Source organism: Tamandua tetradactyla, chromosome 17, assembly GCF_023851605.1.
Source record: "Tamandua tetradactyla isolate mTamTet1 chromosome 17, mTamTet1.pri, whole genome shotgun sequence".
NCBI classification, from domain to species: domain Eukaryota; kingdom Metazoa; phylum Chordata; class Mammalia; order Pilosa; family Myrmecophagidae; genus Tamandua; species Tamandua tetradactyla.
The window spans coordinates 7,825,922-7,846,967 of record NC_135343.1 but is presented as its reverse complement, the minus strand read 5'-3'; the positions used below and the strand labels follow the sequence as shown (position 1 = coordinate 7,846,967).

The window sequence follows — 21,046 nt, the reverse complement described above, 5'->3', positions numbered from 1 at the left end:
ACGTAAGTTATATAAATATTCTATAATTATATTAAGAGTTTTATGAAGGTATGCTCATTGGAACTTTGATTTATATTGCTTTTCATCCTTTGAAACTCAAGAGCATTCTGGTAGATCATTTCAGTATACCCTAATGACCTATGGTTTGGGCAGATATATTTATTGAAAGAATGTAATGTTGACATTTTGACATTGCTTTAAGTTTATCTTTATGAAAACTTCCATTAAGTTTTCTTAAAATATGAACTTTTTGTTATTTTGAATAGATTTTCAGCTAAGCTAATATTTTGCAGACGTAAAATTTACAAGCATGATAAAAAAATTGTGTAGTTTGAATTATGTTGTTATTTAGATGTGAATCTAATACTAGTAAAATGTCATCTTTTAAGACTTCAACACAGATGTCACTTCTTAGTGTTACTTTGCATATTTTGTTGCCTAAAATGAAGAGCTTTTTTACATTTTTACTTAAAAACACTAAAAGTACTAATTCAAACCCTAACTTTTTGCATATTTTTTTTCTCTGAAGAAATATAAAAATCAGAATTCTAAAGTCAGAAGGAAAAATTGAGATACCTTTTCCTCAGTCACGTTAAAAACTTTCAAATTTTTCATTCCTCACACTTGATCATTATATAGTGACTGATAAGACTCTCCATGGCAAATGAGGGGAGAAGTTTGTCTCATATTTTTAATAAACTGAAGTTGTTTTTTTTTTTTTTTTACCTGAAATACTACACAATGAAGTGATTTATAATTGCCTCAAGGAAAGGAACATTTTTTCTGTGCTAACTGTGGACAATCTCAGTAACACAAAGTCTAGATAGAGATTGTGTTGATGTTGCTGATTTTCCTGCTTTGCCTTCAAGATAGACTTAATTTCCCCTTCACTCACCACAGACCTTTTTTTTTTTTTTTTTAAAGGAAAGACAGAGAGAAGGAAGGAAGGATAGAAGGAAGGAAGAGAGGAAGAAAGGGAAACATCTTTTTAAACATTTTCTTGTTTTATTGTATTTTGTTTCTCCGTTTTCGTTACATGGGCTGGGGCCAGGAATCGAACCGAGGTCCTCCGGCATAGCAGGCAAGCACTTTGCCCGCTGAGCCACCGCGGCCCACCCCACCACAGACCTTTTATAATGTTAGGAGTATCTTTTTCTTTTATTGAACTTCCCATGTAGGAGAGCCACTTCTTATCCTTCTGATGTTTCTTTGGACTTACCGGACAGATACTTTCTAGTCTGCTTGATAAGTTCATTTGCCCTAGAGTCATTAAAAAATAATTTTCTCATACAGTAATAATATCAACAGTAGTAATTTATAACCATGGCACATACAATGGATTTTTCATCTGGCTTTATTTTTTCTTAAATTGTGTAAATTGTCCATTAATATGTTTAGCTCTTGGAGGTACTATCTTTAGGGACTCTGAGATAGCTGTACTACCTCTTCTTTTCCTTTTTGTATCAAATACTTGAACAGTTATTTACAGTGCTTTCTTAATCACTATCTAGTGTCTAGCTATTCTTTCAACAGCAAAATTGGGAAACCAAGTAAAAGCTAAAGTGAAACAGGGCTCTCTTCCGAGCTGCTGTGTACATAGATTATATATCACATTAATCAGTTTAGGTAACAGTTCCACCGATATAGTTATATCATTGTGTTCCACTAAGGGCTTGACTTTCATTGAGGAGCCATACATCCGTGTGATATTTTTGGCCATTTCATTGCTGATATGATTGAAAGGACACTTAGATTGGTTTCTCTCCAAGAGCAGTTGAACTATCCTCTGTTACCTTCCTTTTCTCTAATATGTGAGTCACCTGTTCTGATGAAGTAGCTGGTAAAAACTCAATGTGCTGTTCCCACATCTGAGTTGTCATACTCTTATGTATTGGATAGTTCTTTTAATGAGTATGAATGGAATCTTTTAGTTGACTGGAGGTTTATTTATCAGTAGTTTGGCCTTGTGTATTTTAAAATTCTAATTCAAAGCATTTCATTTTTAAGCAAACACAGCTATGCTGTAAATCCAGTTCAGTGGAATGGCCATGTGAAACATTTTAAAAACTCCTCCTCTCCTCCACCTCTCACCCTTGCCATCTCAGAAAAGGAGTGAATATATAGGTTAAAATTTTGGTTAGCTTTTAGCAAGTAAATATATTTTATCACTCATCTTCCATTGCTGCTGCTATTTTATGTTCAGTGAGATTATAAGGCGAAACTTGTATATTACAAGACTGAAGATAGGACCTGGATGGTGGTGTAAGATGCTCCAGGGTGTGGTTTTGCTTTGGTTTGTTAGCTCCTGCCGCTCAAGAAAATTTCTGTTACATTACTAGCTAGATATAAACTTAAGAACCTAACAGTGCAGGGACCAAATCCTAAGTTAATGCTTTGAAACATTAAAATGCACAGTGTGTAATGAAAGATAACAAGAAACAGGAAATAATGGCCTTTTCAAAGGAGCAAGATATAGAATTAATAACTAGCAGCAAGGAAGACCAGACTTTGGCAGACTAGACAAAGATATTTTTAAAAATGACCCTTAGTATGCTCAAGGAGGTAAAAGAAAATACGGAATAAGAACTAAAGTATATTAGGTAAACAAAGAATGAACAATATGAGAATCTCAATAAAGAGATAGACATTTTAAAAAGGAATGTAACAGAAATTCTGGAGTTGAAAACCACAATAACAGAAATGAAAAATTCCCTAGAGGGTTTCAACAGCATCTTGAAACCGGCAGAAGAAAGAATCAGTAAACTTGAAGGCAAAACAATTGAAATGATTCAAGCTGTGGAACAGAAAGAAAAAACAATGAAAAAGAATAAACAGCACCTAGGAGAGCTGTGCAACACCATCAAACATACCAGTATATACATATATGCATAATGGGAGTCCCAGAAGTAGAAAAAGGGGCAGAAGAAATATCCAAAGAAATAATGGATGAATACTTCTCAAATTAAATGAAAGATAAGAATTTTCATTTTCAAAAGGGGGAAAAGAAGTATAATTAATAAAGTATCAGTGGCAGAGAGAATTCAAATAGAGTCGAGAGGCTACTCTGGGGTTCCTCGTACGCAAGCTTCAGGTAAACCTTGCTACCTATTATAACCTGCCAATCCCCAACCAGGAGCATTCCAGCCAATCCCAGAGAACACCTAGGACAATATATAAGATTCCACAAGGGTTCCATGCACTAAAGTAACTTTCCAGAAACCTACAACTTCCACATGGGTCCCTGGTTTAGATAAGTCCTGAAACCTAGCCCAACCTCTCCAGAACATCAGTTAATTCCATGTCCCTACCCCATATTAGTGACAGATCCTTCCAATACAAAAAATTTAGAATAGCCATAACCCAAACAACCCTGAAGAGATGTTTGGAAGGATCAAAGGTGATGATGAAATTATACATAGAAGATAGGACTTAACAAATGAATATAGCTGCTGAATCATTAAATTAATCTCTTTTAGTCTCTAGTATTTTAGAGCAGCTAGAAGTAAAAACCTAAAATTGTGTAGTTGTAACCCAGTCCAAACTTTGAAATATGTTCTACAACTAATTGTGGTGCTGTGCTTTGAAATTCATAGCTTTTTTGTTATATATATTATTTTTCACAAAAAAAGAAGAAAAAAAAGTCGATTGTGATGGGAAAAAGTATTTAAGCCCTCTAGCCTTCTCTGTTCTGGGGCAACTGGAAGAAAAAATATGAGAAGATCATATGGTAGTCCATGACAAACTCTGGGATCTGTCCTGTAATCACTTGTTGAAGAGTGCTTTGAAAACTGTTGCTTTTTTGTTTCTTTGCTTTGTATATATGTTATACTATACAATAAAAAAAAGTAAAAAAAAAAAAACAACCATATGCAAACAAATTCTCAGTGTTTAAGGCAAACCATGGTGGTAGTATTTGCTTGAGCAACCAAGGAAACTGAAACAGTAACCATATGTATAATTATGAATGCCAGAACCGCTGTTTTGAATTGTGTGGTATGTTACTCCACTATTTACTTCTTACATATTCTGAAATACAAATGGACAAAATAGTGATGATAAATCTATGGGTTTTGATAAACAATGTATAAAGATATAATTTATATAACAAGTTTAACAGAAAGCTGGGGAAACGGAGGTGTATAGGAACAATGCATGTGTATGCTAATGAAGTTAAGTTGGTATCAAATCAAACACGACTGTTATAGATTTAGGATACTCAATTTATGTGCCATGTTAACCACAAAGAAAATGTATGAGAAATGTACACAGAAAGAAATTAGAAGGGACTCAAAATGGTAAATTCAAAAAATCAAACATTAACAGCGGAATTGAAGAACAAAAAGGTGTAAGATTTATGAAGATCAAATATCAAAGTGGTAGACAAAAATCATGTATTTTCAGTAGTTGTTTTAAATATAGAGGGTAAGCTTTCCAGTCAGAATGCAGAAATTTGCAGAGTAGATAAAAAAGCATGACCCAAGTATATGCTGTTTACAAGAGACTCACCTTAAATTCAAAGAAAAAAATAGGTTGAAAGTGAAAGGATAGAAAAAATATATCCCATGCAAATAGTAACGAAAAGAGAGCTGTGTAGCTATATTAATAACAGATAAAATAGATAAGTAAAAAATTATTACAAGAAACAAAGAATATTACACTATATACTGATAAAGGGGTCAATTCCATAAAAAAACATAATGATAATAAATGTATATGAACCTAATGGTAGAGCCCGTAAATATATGAAACAGATATTCACAGATTTGAATGGAGAAATGAATGATTTTTTATTAATAGTAAGAGATTTCAATTACCATCTAAACAGAAGATCAAAAAAGAAATAGGAGACTTGAATAATACTCTAAACTGGCTACACCTAACAGATTTATACAGAACACTTTATCCTAAAAGAGCAGAATACACATTTTTCTCTGGTGCCCCTGGGTCATTTTCCAGCATAGACCATATGTTAGGTCACAAAACAACTGTCAGTAAATTAAAAAATATTGAAAGCATTAAATGTATCTTCTCTGACTACAATGGAATGATGCTCAAAATAGAGAGGGAGAACTGGAAAATTCACAAATATGTGGCAATTACACGATTCACTGTTAAAACAACCAATGGGTCAAAGAAGATATCACAAGGGAAATTAGGAAATGTCTTGAGGCAAATGAAAATGGAAACACAGTATACCAAAACTCATGTGAGAGAATTTTATAGCTCTAAATGCTTACATTAAAAAAGAAAAAAGTTCTCAAATGAGAGACCTAATCTCAAAACTGGATAATCTAGAAAACAAACAAAACCCAAAGTCATCTGAAGGAAGGAAATAACTGAAGATTAGAAAGGAAATAAGACAGTGAATAAAAAATAATGGAGATAATCAACAGAATCAAAAGTTGGTTCTTTGAAAAGATCAATAAAATCAACAAAACTTTAGCTAGTCTGACAAAGAAAAAAAGAGACCAAAATCAGAAATGAAGGGGAGGGACATTACTATCAACCTCACAGAAATAAGAAGGATTATAAGAGAATATTATGAACCACAAATTAGATAACCTAGATGAAGTGGACAAATTGCTAGAAACACACAAACTACCCCCACCAACTCAGGAAGAAACAGAATTGTGTTACAAGTAAAGAGATTGAATCAATAATCATCAACTTCCTGACAAAGGAAAGCCCAGAACCTAGTGGCTTCACTGGTGAATTTTACCAAACATTCCAAGAAGAATTAATATCAATTCTACTCAAATTGTTCCACAAATTTGGAGAGGAAGGAAGGCATCCGAATTTACTCTGTGAGATCATCACTCTCCTAACAAAAGTAGATTAAAATAGCAGAAGAAAAGAAACTTATACACCAGTATACCTTCTGAATATAAATGCAAAAGTCTTCAATAAAATACTAGCAAACTGAATCAAACAGCACATTAAAAATTATAAACTATTATCAGTTGGATTTATCCCAGGTATGGAAGGGTGGTTCAACTTAACAAAATTAATTAATGTCATATGCTATGCTAATGGGATAAAAGGGAGAAAATCACATTTGTTGATGCAGAAAAGGCACTTGATAAAACTCTCCATCCCTTCATGATGATGCCACTTAGAACATAAGAACTAGAGGGAAACTTCCTCAGTGTGGTAAAGGGCATACATGAAAAGCCCACAGCTAACGTTCTGCTTAATGGTTGAAAGGCTGAAAGTTTTCCTTTGAAGATTAGGAATGAGACAAGAATGTCCACTGTCACCACTTTTATTCAACATTGTGCTTGACATTCTTGCCAGAGCAATCAGGCAAGAAAAAGAAATAAAAGGCATCCAGATTCTAAAGGAAGAAATAAAACTTCACCAATTTGTAGATGACATGATCTTGTATATAGAACATCCTGAATAATTCACAACAAGGCTACTGAAATTAATAAACAAATTCAGCAAAGAGGCAGGATTCTAGATCAACATGCAAAAATCAGTAACATTTCTATATACTGATCATGAACAATCTGAAGAGGAAATCAAGAAAAAAAAAACCATTTACAATAGCAACTGAAAGAATCAAATATTTAGGAATAAATTTACCCAAGGATGTTGTATTAGTCAAAGCTTTCTAGAGAAACAGAATCAACAGGAGATATCTCTGTATATGTTTATATGTATATGTAATGTAAATATTAAGAGATTTTTTAAAGAATTGTCTCCTCATTGAACTGTGGAGAGGGGCAAGGTCACAGGCTGGGAACTTTGGTGAAGATTTTTGATGAATTCCCCAGGAGAAGCTGGCTTGCTGAAGTAGAGATATAAATTCTCCCTTCTGGCTGCTGAAATTATAACTTCTCTTTTTAAGGCCTCCAGCTGATTGGATGAGTCTTCCCTCATTGTTGAAGGCCATATCTTCAGTTGATTATAAGTGATTGTAATCCATAGATGCAGTTAGCTTACTTATGATTAAAATCCATGAACTATCCTACAGTAACAAGTCAGTGCTTGCTTGACCACACAAGAGAACTCCATATCCTAGCCAAGCTGACACATGGACTTAACCGTCTCAGCTGTAAAGGACTTATACACAAACTACAAAGCATTTCTGAAAGAAATAAAAGAATACCTAAATAAATGAAAGTTCATTCCATGTTCATGGATTGGAAGACTAAATAAATAATGTTAAAATGTTATTTCTGCCCAAATTAGTGTATACAGTCAATATAATCCCCATCAGAATTCAAACAGGGTTTTCAGAAATTGAAAAGCCAGTTATCTATTTTATATGGAAGGGTAAGATGTGCTGAATAGCCAAGACCTAAGTTGTAGGACTTTAACTTCCCTATTTTAAAACTAAAGCCTACAGTATTTAAAACTGCATGGTTCTGACATATATTCCATATATACCAATGGAGTTCAATTAAGAATTCAAAATTAACCCTTCTCTTCAACATATATATTCCATACATGGTATACAATCAATGACTCACAATATCATCACATAGTAGTATATTTCATCACCATTGATCAGTTGATTTTTGACAAGGGTGGCAAGTCCACTCATATGGGGAAGGACTAGTCTCTTCAACAAATGGTGCTGGCAAATGGATATCCATATGCAAAAGAGTAAAGATAGACCTCTACCTCACACCATATAGAAAAATTAGGTCAAAATGGATCAAGGATCTAACAGTAGGAACCAAAGTATAAAATTCCTGTAAGAAAACATAAAGGAATGTCTTCAGAGCGTGGTTTATGAAACTACACCAAACGTATGAGGAGCAAAAGAAAAAATAGAAAGGACCTCAGCAAAATGAAAAACTTTTGGGCATAAAAGGACTTCGTCATTAAAGTAAATACACAACTTGTTAAATGAAGAAAGTATATTGAAACCATATAACCAAATAAGGTTATACCCAGAGTATATAAAGAAATTCAACTAAAGACAAGCCAGTTAAAGAATGGGCAAGACTTGATAGACGTTTCTCCAGAGAAGATGTACAAATTGGCCATCATAAGCCATTAAGGAAATGCAAATGAAATCCACAGTGAGACTATTTTTTAGTTTTGTTTTGTTTTATTGTTTTTGCATGGGCAGGCACCAGGAATCCAACCCGGGTCTCTGACATGGCAGGTGAGAACTCTGCCTGCTGAGCCACTGAGACCATCCCACAGTGAGACTATTTTATACCTGCTAGAATAGCTACTATTTTAAAAAACAGAAAATGACAAGTTCTAGAGAGGATATGGAGAAATTCTAACACTAGTTCCTTATTGGTGGGAATGTAAAATGGTGCAATCATGGTGAAAAACAGTTTAGTGTTCCCTCAGAAAGTTGCATATAATGTTACCGTATTATTTGGTGTGGTGATTTGGATCTGTATGTACCCCAGAAAATTACAGTATTAAAGCTAATCCATTCCTGTGGACATAAATATATTTAATTAGGACCCTTTAATGAGATTACCCCAGTTAAGGCATGGCCCAAGTTGTTTTTTTCTTTTTAACAATTTGCAGTAAATAACTTATTGACATACCTTTATACAAATATATACATAAACAAATAAATATTAAAGTTTTAACTACAGTTTTAAGATATAACTTAGCAGTATATTACCAGGTTGTGTCTTAATCCCCTTACTGGAGTTCTTTAGAAATGGAATGAATAGAGAGTGTAGAGGGAAAAGGGGAGTGGCAGGGGAGCAAGAAGCCAAAAGCATTAAAACCTGGATGAGAAATGAGAAACCAGCAGATGCTGCCGTGTGCCTTGTGGCAAAGGAGTCAAGGATCACTGGCAACTAGACTTTGGGAAGAAAGCATCACCTTGATGATGCGTTGATTTGGACATTGTTCTTAGGTACAAAACTGTAAGATAATACATTCCCATTGTTAAGTCAACTCATTTCCTGATATGCATTAGAAAACAAAAGAATGTGGGAATCCCTGTTTTAGAAATGCAGGATGTTGAACAGATATTTCCACACCATTATTCGTAGCAGCATTATTCACAATAGCCAAAAGGTAGAAGCACCCTGAGTGTCCATTGATGGATGAATTTAAAAAAAGTTGTATATGCATACAGTGGAATATTATTCAGCTGTACAAAGGAATGCAAATCTGATACATATGGCAACTTGAATGAACTTTGAATGAAATAAGCCAGAGACTAAAGGACAAATATTGTATGTTCTCACTGATGTGAAATAATTAATTCTTAGTGTCAGAAACTATAATACAGATTGCCTGAGCTGCCATGAGGTAGGAATGGGGTAATTAATGATAAATTTGTACAATTTCTGTTTGGGGTGATGGAAAAGTTTTTGGTGATGATAGTTGTGGTAGTAGCACAACATTGTAAATGTAATTAACAGCACTGAACTATATTTGAATGTGGTTAAAAGGGGAAATTTTAGAGTGAATAGATGTTAACTAGAATAAAAATTAAATAAAACAGCAACAAAAACCATAGGACCATACAACAAAAACAGTGAACCCTAATGTAAACCTTGGACTATAGTTAATAGTATAATTATAATTTTTTATCAATTGAAACAAAGTTACCACAGTGATGCAAAAATGATAATAAAAAGGAAAACTGCGTGTGCTGAGGAGGTTATATGGGAACTTTCTGTTTCCTGAATGGTTTCTGTGTAAACCTACAAGTTCTATAGTAAAAAGAAATTAATTGATAAAAAAAAAAGAAGATATTCTGCGATCCAAAAGTTACTTCAGTTTAATTTATTTAGACTTAAAAAAAAAATTTTATTAATACAACAACATACAAGCACATATATTCTTAACATACAAGCATTCCATACATGGTTTACAATTAGTGGCTCACAATCTTATTATGTAGTTGTGTATTCATAACCATGATCATTTTTTAGAACATTTACATCGCTTTAGAAAAAGAAATAAAAAGAAAACACTCATACATATCATACCCCTTACTCCTCCCTCTCATTGACCACTGGTATTTCCATCTGTCTAATATGTATATATTTTTAATTTAAAGATTTGTTCCCCCAATTATTTATTTTTAATCCATATGTTTTACTCATCTGTCCATACTGTAGATAAAAGGAGCATCAGACACGAGGTTTTCACAATCACACAGTCACATTGTGAAAGCAATATCATTATACAATCATCTTCAAGAAACATGACTACTGGAACATAGCTCTACAGTTTAAGGACTTCCCTCTAGCCTTATTTAGACGTTTTTAATTGTAAGTTTTTTTTGAGAAATAGAGTGTTCCTACCTATTAGTAGGTATAGTTAGGTTTATTAAAAGTTGTGAGTTTTTGTTGTAGTATATGCAGAGGCCCAGTAAATAGTTTTTTTAAACGATGAGTTGAAACTTAAAATTGTTAAAAAATAGAAATATTCCTGTTTATTTTTATTTATTCCTCATTCATTTAAATATTTATCAAGGACATTCTGTATAACAGGTCTTCTAGGTGAAGATACTACCCTTGTGGGGCTCACAATTGACTAAAAGGAAGTAGACAATAAATAATAATCATAATGATGGCATAATGTTCAGAAGGTGATAAATGTAATGGAAAATAGAAAAAGTAGTCAGTGTAAGGGGTATAAGGAGTGGTGGGGTTGGAATGGGGTGGAGAACACAGGTGGTAATTGAAAACAGGGGTTGTGGGTGACCTTTGAGAAAAGGACTTTAAAGTAGGTGAGGGAATTAGCCATCTAATTAGTATCTTTTTTTTTTAACACAACATTTAGAAATCATTCCATTCTACATATGCAATCAGTAATTCTTAACATCATCACATAGATACATGATCATCATTTCTTAGTACATTTGCATTGATTTAGTAAAAGAACTAGCAAAACAACAGAAAAAGATATAGAATGTTAATATAGAGAAAAAAATAAAAATAATAGTAAAAAAAAAAAGATACAAACAAACAGACAAAAAAAAAAACCTATAGCTCAGATGCAGCTTCATTCAGTGTTTTAACATGATTACTTTACAATTGGGTATTATTGTGCTGTCCATTTTTGAGTTTTTGTATCTAGTCCTGTTGCACAGTCTGTATCCCTTCAGCTCCAATTACCCATTATCTTACCCTGTTTCTAAATCCTGCTGGTCTCTGTTACCAATGACATATTCCAAGTTTATTCGCTAATGTCGGTTCACATCAGTGGGACCATACAGTATTTGTCCTTTAGTTTTTGGCTAGACTCACTCAGCATAATGTTCTCTAGGTCCATCCATGTTATTACATCCTTCATAAGTTTATTCTGTCTTAAAGCTGCATAATATTCCATAGTATATATATACCACAGTTTGTTTAGCCACTCATCTGTTGATGGACATTTTGGCTGTTTCCATCTCTTTGCAATTGTAAATAACGCTGCTATAAACATTGATGTGCAAATGTCCGTTTGTGTCTTTGCCCTTAAGTCCTTTGAGTAGATACCTAGCAATGGTATTGCTGGGTCGTATGGCAATTCTATATTCAGTTTTTTGAGGAACCACCAAACTGCCTTCCACAGTGGTTGCACCATTTGACATTCCCACCAACAGTGGATAAGTGTGCCTCTTTCTCCGCATCCTCTCCAGCACTTGTCATTTTCTGTTTTGTTGATAATGGCCGTTCTGGTGGGTGTGAGATGATATCTCATTGTGGTTTTGATTTGCATTTCTCTAATGGCCAGGGACATTGAGCATCTCTTCATGTGCCTTTTGGCCATTTGTATTTCCTCTTCTGAGAGGTGTCTGTTCAAGTCTTTTTCCCATTTTGTAATTGGGTTGGCTGTCTTTTTGTTGTTGAGTTGAACAATCTCTTTATAAATTCTGGATACTAGACCTTTATCTGATATGTCATTTCCAAATATTGTCTCCCATTGTGAAGGCTGTCTTTCTACTTTCTTGATGAAGTTCTTTGATGCACAAAAGTGTTTAGTTTTGAGGAGCTCCCATTTATTTGTTTTTCTTCAGTGCTCTTGCTTTAGGTTTAAGGTCCATAAAACCGCCTCCAATTGTAAGTTTCATAAGATATCTCCCTACATTTTCCTCTAACTGTTTTATGGTCTTAGACCTAATGTTTAGATCTTTGATCCATTTTGAGTTAACTTTTGTATAGGGTGTGAGATATGGGTCTTCTTTCATTCTTTTGCATATGGATATCCAGTTCTCTAGGCACCATTTATTGAAGAGACTGTTCTGTCCCAGGTGAGTTGGTTTGACTGCCTTATCAAAGATCAAATGTCCATAGATGAGCGGGTCTATATCTGAGCACTCTATTCGATTCCATTGGTCGATATATCTATCTTTATGCCAATACCATGCTGTTTTGACCACTGTGGCTTCATAATATGCCTTAAAGTCCGGCAGCGTGAGACCTCCAGCTTCATTTTTTTTTCCTCAAGATACCTTTAGCAATTCGGGGCACCCTGCCCTTCCAGATAAATTTGCTTATTGGTTTTTCTATTTCTGAAAAATAAGTTGTTGGGATTTTGATTGGTATTGCATTGAACCTGTAAATCAATTTAGGTAGGATTGACATCTTAACTATATTTAGTCTTCCAATCCATGAACACGGTATGCCCTTCCGTCTATTTAGGTCTTCTGTGATTTCTTTTAACAGTTTTTTGTAGTTTTCTTTGTATAGGTTTTTTGTCTCTTTAGTTAAATTTATTCCTAGGTATTTTATTCTTTTAGTTGCAATTGTAAATGGGATTCGTTTCTTGATTTCCCCCTCAGCTTGTTCATTACTAGTGTATAGAAATGCTATAGATTTTTGAATGTTGATCTTGTAACCTGCTACTTTGCTGTACTCATTTATTAGCTCTAGTAGTTTTGTTGTGGATTTTTCCGGGTTTTCGACGTATAGTATCATATCGTCTGCAAACAGTGATAGTTTTACTTCTTCCTTTCCAATTTTGATGCCGTATTTCTTTTTCTTGTCTAATTGCTCTGGCTAGAACCTCCAACACGATGTTGAATAATAGTGGTGATAATGGACATCCTTGTCTTGTTCCTGATCTTAGGGGGAAAGTTTTCAATTTTTCCCCATTGAGGATGATATTAGCTGTGGGTTTTTCATATATTCCCTCTATCATTTTAAGGAAGTTCCCTTTTGTTCCATGTTTTGAAGTGTTTTCAACAGGAAAGGATGTTGAATCTTGTCAAATGCCTTCTCTGCATCAATTGAGATGATCATGTGATTTTTCAGCTTTGATTTGTTGATATGGTGTATTACATTAATTGATTTTCTTATGTTGAACCATCCTTGCATACCTGGGATGAATCCTACTTGGTCATGATGTATAATTCTTTTAATGTGTTGTTGGATTCGATTTGCTAGAATTTTGTTGAGGATTTTTGCATCTATATTCATTAGAGAGATTGGTCTGTAGTTTTCTTTTTTTGTAATATCTTTGCCTGGTTTTGGTATGAGGGTGATGTTGGCTTCATAGAATGAATTAGGTAGCTTTCCCTCCACTTCGATTTTTTTGAAGAGTTTGAGGAGAGTTGGTACTAATTCTTTCTGGAATGTTTGGTAAAATTCACATGTGAAGCCGTCTGGTCCTGGACTTTTCTTTTTAGGAAGCTTTTGAATGACTGATTCAATTTCTTCACTTGTGATTGGTTTGTTGAGGTCATCTATTTCTTCTTGAGTCAAAGTTGGTTGTTCATGTCTTTCCAGGAACCCATCCATTTCATCTAAATTGTTGTATTTATTAGCGTAAAGTTGTTCATAGTATCCTGTTATTACCTCCTTTATTTCTGTGAGGTCAGTGGTTATGTCTCCTCTTCCATTTCTGATCTTATTTATTTGCATCCTCTCTCTTCTTCTTTTTGTCAATCTTGCTAAGGGCCCATCAATCTTATTGATTTTCTCATAGAACCAACTTCTGGTCTTATTGATTTTCTCTATTGTTTTCATGTTTTCAATTTCATTTATTTCTGCTCTAATCTTTGTTATTTCTTTCCTTTTGCTTGCTTTGGGGTTAGTTTGCTGTTCTTTCTCCAGTTCTTCCAAGTGGACAGCTAATTCCTGAATTTTTGCCTTTTCTTCTTTTCTGATATAGCCATTTAGGGCAATAAATTTCCCTCTTAGCACTGCCTTTGCTGCATCCCATAGGTTTTGGTATGTTGTGTTTTCGTTTTCATTCCCCTCGAGGTATTTACTAATTTCTCTTGCAATTTCTTCTTTGACCCACTCGTTGTTTAAGAGTGTGTTGTTGAGCCTCCAGGTATTTGTGAATTTTCTGGCACTCCGCCTATTATTGATTTCCAACTTCATTCCTTTATGATCCGAGAAAGTGTTGTGTATGATTTCAATCTTTTTAAAGTTGTTAAGACTTGCTTTGTGACCCAGCATATGGTCTATCTTTGAGAATGATCCATGAGCACTTGAGAAAAAGGTGTATCCTGCTGTTGTGGGATGTAATGTCCTATAAATGTCTGTTAAGTCTAGCTCATTTATAGTAATATTCAGATTCTCTATTTCTTTATTGATCCTCTGTCTAGATGTTCTGTCCATTGATGAGAGTGGGGAATTGAAGTCTCCAACTATTATGGTATATGAGTCTATTTCCCTTTTCAGTGTTTGCAGTGTATTCCTCACATATTTTGGGGCATTCTGGTTCGGTGCATAAATATTTATGATTGTTATGTCTTCTTGTTGAATTGTTCCTTTTATTAGTAGATAGTGTCCTTCTTTGTTTCTTTTAACTGTTTTACATTTGAAATCTAATTTGTTGGATATTAGTATAGCCACTCCTGCTCTTTTCTGGTTGTTATTTGCATGAAATATCTTTTCCCAACCTTTCACTTTCAACCTATGTTTATCTTTGGGTCTAAGATGTGTTTTCTGTAGACAGCATATAGAAGGATCCTGTTTTTTAATCCATTCTGCCAGTCTTTGTCTTTTGATTGGGGAATTCAGTACATTAACATTTAGTGTTATTACTGTTTGGATAATATTTTCCTCTACCATTTTGCCTTTTGTATTATATATATCATATCTGACTTTCCTTCTCTCTACACTTTTGTCCATACCTCTCTCTTCTGTCTTTTCGTATCTGACTCTAGTGCTCCCTTTAGTATTTCTTGCAGAGCTGGTCTCTTGGTCACAAATTCTCTCAGTGACTTTTTGTCTGAGAATGTTTTAATTTCTCCCTCATTTTTGAAGGAGAATTTTGCTGGATATGGAAGTCTTGGTTGGCAGTTTTTCTCTTTTAGTAATTTAAATATATCATCCCACTGTCTTCTAGCTTCCATGGTTTCTGCTGAGAAATCTACACATAGTCTTATTGGGTTTCCCTTGTATGTGATGGATTGTTTTTCTCTTGCTGCTGTCAAGATCCTCTCTTTCTCTGTGACTTCTGACATTCTTACTAATAAGTTTCTTGGAGAACGCCTATTTGGGTCTATTCTCTTTGGGGTGCACTGCACTTCTTGGATCTGTGATTTTAAGTCTTTCATAAGAGTTGGGAAATTTTCAGTGATAATTTCTTCCATTAGTTTTTCTCCTCCTTTTCCCTTCTCTTCTCCTTCTGGGACACCCACAACACGTATATTTGTGCGCTTCATATTGTCATTCAGTTTCCTGATCCCCTGTTCAAATTTTTCCATTCTTTTCCCTATAGTTTCTGTTTCTTTTTGGAATTCAGATGTTCCATCCTCCAATTCACTAATTCTAGCTTGTCTCTTTAAATCTACCATTGTAGGTATCCATTGTTTTTTCCATCTTTTCTTCTTTGTCCTTCACTCCCATAAGTTCTGTGATTTGTTTTTTCAGTTTTTCTATTTCTTCTTTTTGTTCAGCCCATGTCTTCTTCATGTCCTCCCTCAATTTATCGATTTGGTTTTTGAAGAGGTTTTCCATTTCTGTTCGTATATTCAGCATTAGTTGGCTCAGTTCCTATATCTCATTTGAACTGTTGGTTTGTTCCTTTGACTGGGCCAGGCCATATTTTCAATTTTCTGAGCGTGATCTGTTATCTTCTGCTGGTGTCTGGGCATTTAATCAGATTTCCCTGGGTGTAAGACCCCGCAGGTTGAAAGATTTTTCTGTGAAATCTCTGGGCTCTGTTTTTCTTATCCTGCCCAGTAGGTGGCACTCGTGGCGCTCATCTGTCTGCGGGTCCCACCAGTAAAAGATGCTGTGGCTCCTTTAAGTTCGCTGTGCGGTGGGGGGGGGGGTCGCCAGCCGAAGCGGCTTGGGGTAGTGCAGTCCGAATCATCCAGCCGGCCCGGGGATCCACACGGCGGGAGGGTCGCCGGCCTCCGCTGCTTGGGGGAATGCCTGTCCAAATTTCCCAGCCAGCCCGGAGAGCCAATCGTGGCGGGGAGGCGCCAGCCGCCGCAGCTTGGGGAAGTGTCTATCCACCGTTCCCAGCCGGACCGGGAAGCCACGTGTTTGGAAGGGACCCCGGTCGCCGTTCTCCACGGCTTGGGGATCTCTGATCCAATTCTCCCAGCTGGTCCGGGGGGCCGCGCGTTGACGGGGGGGGCGCCAGCTGCCACGGCTTGAGGGGACCGCCTGTCTGATTCTCCCAGCCGGCCCCGGAAGGAGGGAGGGAGGGACTCCGGCCGCCTGCCGCCCTGGCCCGGGGAAGCGCGTGCCCCTCGGTAATCTCACCGCAGCGGATTCTCCCAGCCAGTCAGCCGTTCCAGAATGGGGTACGCTGTCTTCTTGGTTTCTGTCGTGGCTCCGGGAGCTGTTCTGTATCGTTTCTACTTCTCTAGTAGCTGTTCTGGAGGAGGAACTAAGACCTGCGCGTCTTAGTAAGCCGCCATCTTCTCCGGAAGTCCTGATTAGTATCTTGAGGAGAAATGTTCTAGGAAGAAGAAAGCTAGAGCAAATGGCCTAACATAGCAGCAGTCCTAGCAGGTTTGAGAGAGTCAAGGAATCTATAGTGGCTGGAACAGAATGATTCAGGGGGAAGTTAGTAAGAAATGATGAGATCAGGTAGGGGCCAGGTAGACCATTGGTGAGATGGGGAGCATGAAGAATTTTGAGCAGAAGAGTAACACGATAAGACTTTTCCTTCAGAACCAGCTCTCTGGCTGCTATATTGAAGTAACACATGTTGACAATAGACTGGTATGGGGGTGGTAATTATTGCAATAACTGTAGCAGGAGATCAACGTGGTTAGCAGTGGATGTGCTGAGAAAGCAGTCAGATTCTGGTAGTATTAATACTATTTTGAAATATTTAGAATATTTGAAATGGGATGTGAGACAGAGAGTCTTTTGATCTGAGTAACTGGAAGCATGTAATTGCCAAATCATATATACATGGGGGAGATGGGGAAGCCTGTGGGCAGAACAGATTGGAAAAGGAGGGAGACCTGGTAGTTCGGTTGTTCCCGTGTTTAGTTTGAGATATCTGTTAGACTTCCCAATGGAGTCATGGACCCTAACCGTTGTATGCAAGAATCTTGGGTTCAAGCAAGAGCTCTGAGCTAAAACTTAAGAGTAATAATATAGTATATGGGTTTGTACTAAGTATAAAATATATAGAATATTTCCACTTCATGAAATAGGGAAGACTAATGATTGAATTTATTTTCTTTTGAAAGCGCAGAGTTTGCCATTTCACTTTCTGAGGATTTATAAAGTAACACATTACTTAAATTTTGCGTGAAGGCTGATTAATATACTTCATAAAATACTATTATTCATAAAATGCTGATATTCACCAAGTCTGGAAAAAACTGCCAAGCTGCTGGAATGCAATACACCAGAGATAGTCTGGCTTCTATAAAGATGATTTATTTAATTGCAGTTCTTTGGAGGAAAGGCAGCTAACCTTCCTCTGACTTTCTCTGTCACATAGGAAGGCACACAACCATGTCTGCTGGCCCACTTTTGGCTTCTGGGTACAAATACGTTTCCTGGGGCGCATCCTTCCTTTCTGCATCTCTAGACATCTGGTTCTGAGCTGCCTTTGAGCTCTGAGCTGAGGTGTGCTGGGCTGCTGGACTCTTTTCTGACCCCTCCTTTTAAGGGGGTCAGAATTGAATTAGTGATACTATGAGAAAACTGGTTATGTTGTTCATACAAATTGACTTGGAGTATTGGAGTTCACACAGATTGGCTGGACTCTTTTCTGACCCACTCATGAGGAAGGCACTCCCCTTAGTTCACATGCTGATGATCTCAGGCCGCAGCAGCGGAACACTGGGCACATCACCTGACCAGGCTGACACCTGGACCGAGCTACTACAAAGGGCAAATATAAAACTTTTGAAATGAAAAGATCGTTGGAGAATATTTTTATATGACCTCTTAATAATCTTCTCTCATCATTTAAATGAAAAGAAGAGATTTTTGTGAATCACCGAATACTGAATTCAGAAACTGCAGAGAACTTCGAGGGTTTCTTAATTATAAAGATTTAGGCTTAACTTATTAAACATCACTCATATTTTCCAGGTATTTTTTCTGTTTCTTTCACGAAAAATTTAATATTATTACCTAGGAAATCAAATTGATCATTGTTTCTTAGTTTGTGACTACTACCTCTACTGAATAAGCAATAATTATTTTTTAGATTAGTGATACTATGAGAAAAGTGGGTATGTTGTTCATACAAATTGACTTGGAGTATTTGATTTTTTATTGAAAAAGACTGTTTCATTTGTTTTACTCTGTTTAGAAAAGGAAGACCAGTGTCTCATGCCTGAAGCCTGGAATGTGGACCAGGGAGTAATTACCAAACTCAAGGAACAATACAAAAAGGAGAGAAAGGGGAAAAAGGGGGTGAAGAGTAAGTGGAAAACATTGTGTCTATAAATCATAAATCTTGCTTCATTCACATCCCTAATTTCTTTTTTCAATGTTTTCCTAAAACTACTTACTCTTTTTCTTTGCTGCTCCTGACCTCTTTCCTTTTCACCTGCTCTCAGGGGTTGAAATTAAATGGTTAGTTATTTGATTATGATCTTAAAAAAAAAAACAAAAAACTCACAGATGATTATGGAATTGTAGTATATCCCAATAATAAATCCAGAACCTCATGATAGTGTTGGGCTGTGTATTCAAATATAATGATAATTTGATTTTTTAAAGTACATGTGCTTATTTACAACAATGATTTTTCACTGTTGATGATTTATAAATCTCATCTAGTTGTAATTGTCTGCAATCCACCAAAAGCATTGCTTTAATTTTAGATCTTGGAGACAGAAAGAAAATTAATTTCTACCCCTGAATATTCTATTTGTCCATAGTACACAATTCATTTACTCTCAACTAGTATATGTTATACAGGGCACAGAGTCAAATACATAACTTTTAAAAGTCCTTATTTTCTAGTTTAAAATTCCTGGATAATTTCATTTATGATCAACCTTACCAAGTAGGTTTTTTGTTTTCAACAAAATATGTGCCACATCAAAAACAGAAGCCAAAGTAAAATTTCTAGCCCTGTGGATCATATATGCATAACCCATGTATTATGCAAATTATCAATTAAGCATAGCAATCAATCTAGTTAAGGATGTAAAAAAAAAATACAAGCTCTTTCAAACATATGATTATAAAGGAGTTGCTTGGAACTATGTATCTCACTGAGGAGCACTACAAATAGAAATAAGTTCTTATATGTACTACTACAGAGGTTTAAAAAACAAAAAAAAAGCTTTCAAATATCTCTAAAACCTATCCTAAACATCTTTTTAGGAGTACAAGTCTAAATTACCTCCTCGTACTTCTACTCTCATTGACTATAGGAACATGGATACCGCTTTTAAAACAGTAGAAATGTCATCCTTCATGATATTAAAATAGTATAAAGTGAGATGAGTCTCTAACTTTGTGAGAAATGTAGTTAAAAGTTGCAAAAGATCTAGAAGAATTTACTTTTTCATTTTCTCTTACCTTATGGTGATGCTAAGACTTATGAAATACTAGTCATTTCTGTTAGGACATTCTTATGTAATACAATATTTACTTGAAAATATTTAAATCTTTACTTAAATTGTCTTAGAATTTATAAGTTTTTAGCCTGAGTCAATAAAAAGTCACTGTTGGTGTTATTGATGTTAGCATAGTATCAACCATAATATACTGAAAGATTATGTTTTGATACCTTCTCAGTATCAATTAAAACACAGTGAGAAAATTAAAAATATAAGAACATTTTTATCTTTAATCCAAATACACTGATAAAAAATTTAATCGTAGCAAACATAGTAAGCCACAATTTGTCATGGCTTTTTGGATCCATGACAAAACCATTTAACTGAAATTTTGAGGAAAATTTATACATCATACATGAGAAACAAGGAGAATATTTTAATTTATGTATTTCTTTAGGTCATTATGCTACAAAACGAATGTCTTGAAATGTAAAAGATTTAAAGATCTTTCTATTGGAAAAGTAGCAAGAACTTAGATAGAATCCATCCATTCTTATGTTGACTATTCAGTTCTGTGGTTTAAAACTGCACCGTTTGACTGGAACAGTATTCCTGCTAATAGAAGTAACTGGATTAGGAAATCCTAATTATATGGGAATTATAATTATGTATATGGGAATTATAATCAGTATTGCCTCAAAAAGCATTTTGCATTTTAGTGTGGCAAAGTAAAATTAACTTCTCTTACTGTAGACCAAGGTTCAGTATGTTTTTGTTTATCCTCTTCATGTTATCTTGATAAAGCAGTAGCCTAGGAACAAGTGAAGACTAAAAATTAAAACTGAACCAAAGCTTTGATTTGGTGTATGAGTTGCCACCATAAATAATTTTTATAACTGAGTTGTTACTCACTGGAGAAGTTTGAATCTCTGTAATACGGTGTAATAGAAATATTTCCAGTCAAATTGTGTACTGTAATCATGCTGTCTTAAAATATATTTCTAGGTGGTAGTAAAAATTGCTTAAAAATAGTTGTATCTTTGCTGGTATAGGAAAAAGTCATAATGGACTATGGGTAAGATTTTCCCATTCTTAATTAAACTTCTATAACAGGAAAAACTACCGAAGATCTGTTTCAGCCTCTATCCTATATAAAACAGTCAAAACAGGGATGTGGGAGAATGATGGAGCAAAGTTCAGGTAAGTAATTGGCAG

The 21,046-nt window shown here is 35.3% G+C and overlaps 1 protein-coding gene across 4 annotated transcripts in view; it reads left to right on the top strand.

Annotated features, from left to right (window-relative positions):
• The window catches only part of STRN (striatin), a 174,041-nt gene that overhangs the window by 103,870 nt on the left and 49,125 nt on the right, over positions 1-21,046 (top strand). For 3 of the 4 annotated variants that reach the window (XM_077133979.1, XM_077133981.1, XM_077133982.1), the window contains exons 8-9: positions 18,628-18,738; positions 20,945-21,031. In XM_077133979.1, coding sequence (XP_076990094.1) covers positions 18,628-18,738; positions 20,945-21,031 — 198 coding nt within the window. The remainder of the gene's footprint in view (positions 1-18,627; positions 18,739-20,944; positions 21,032-21,046) is intronic. The other variant, XM_077133980.1, reaches the window with a different exon arrangement.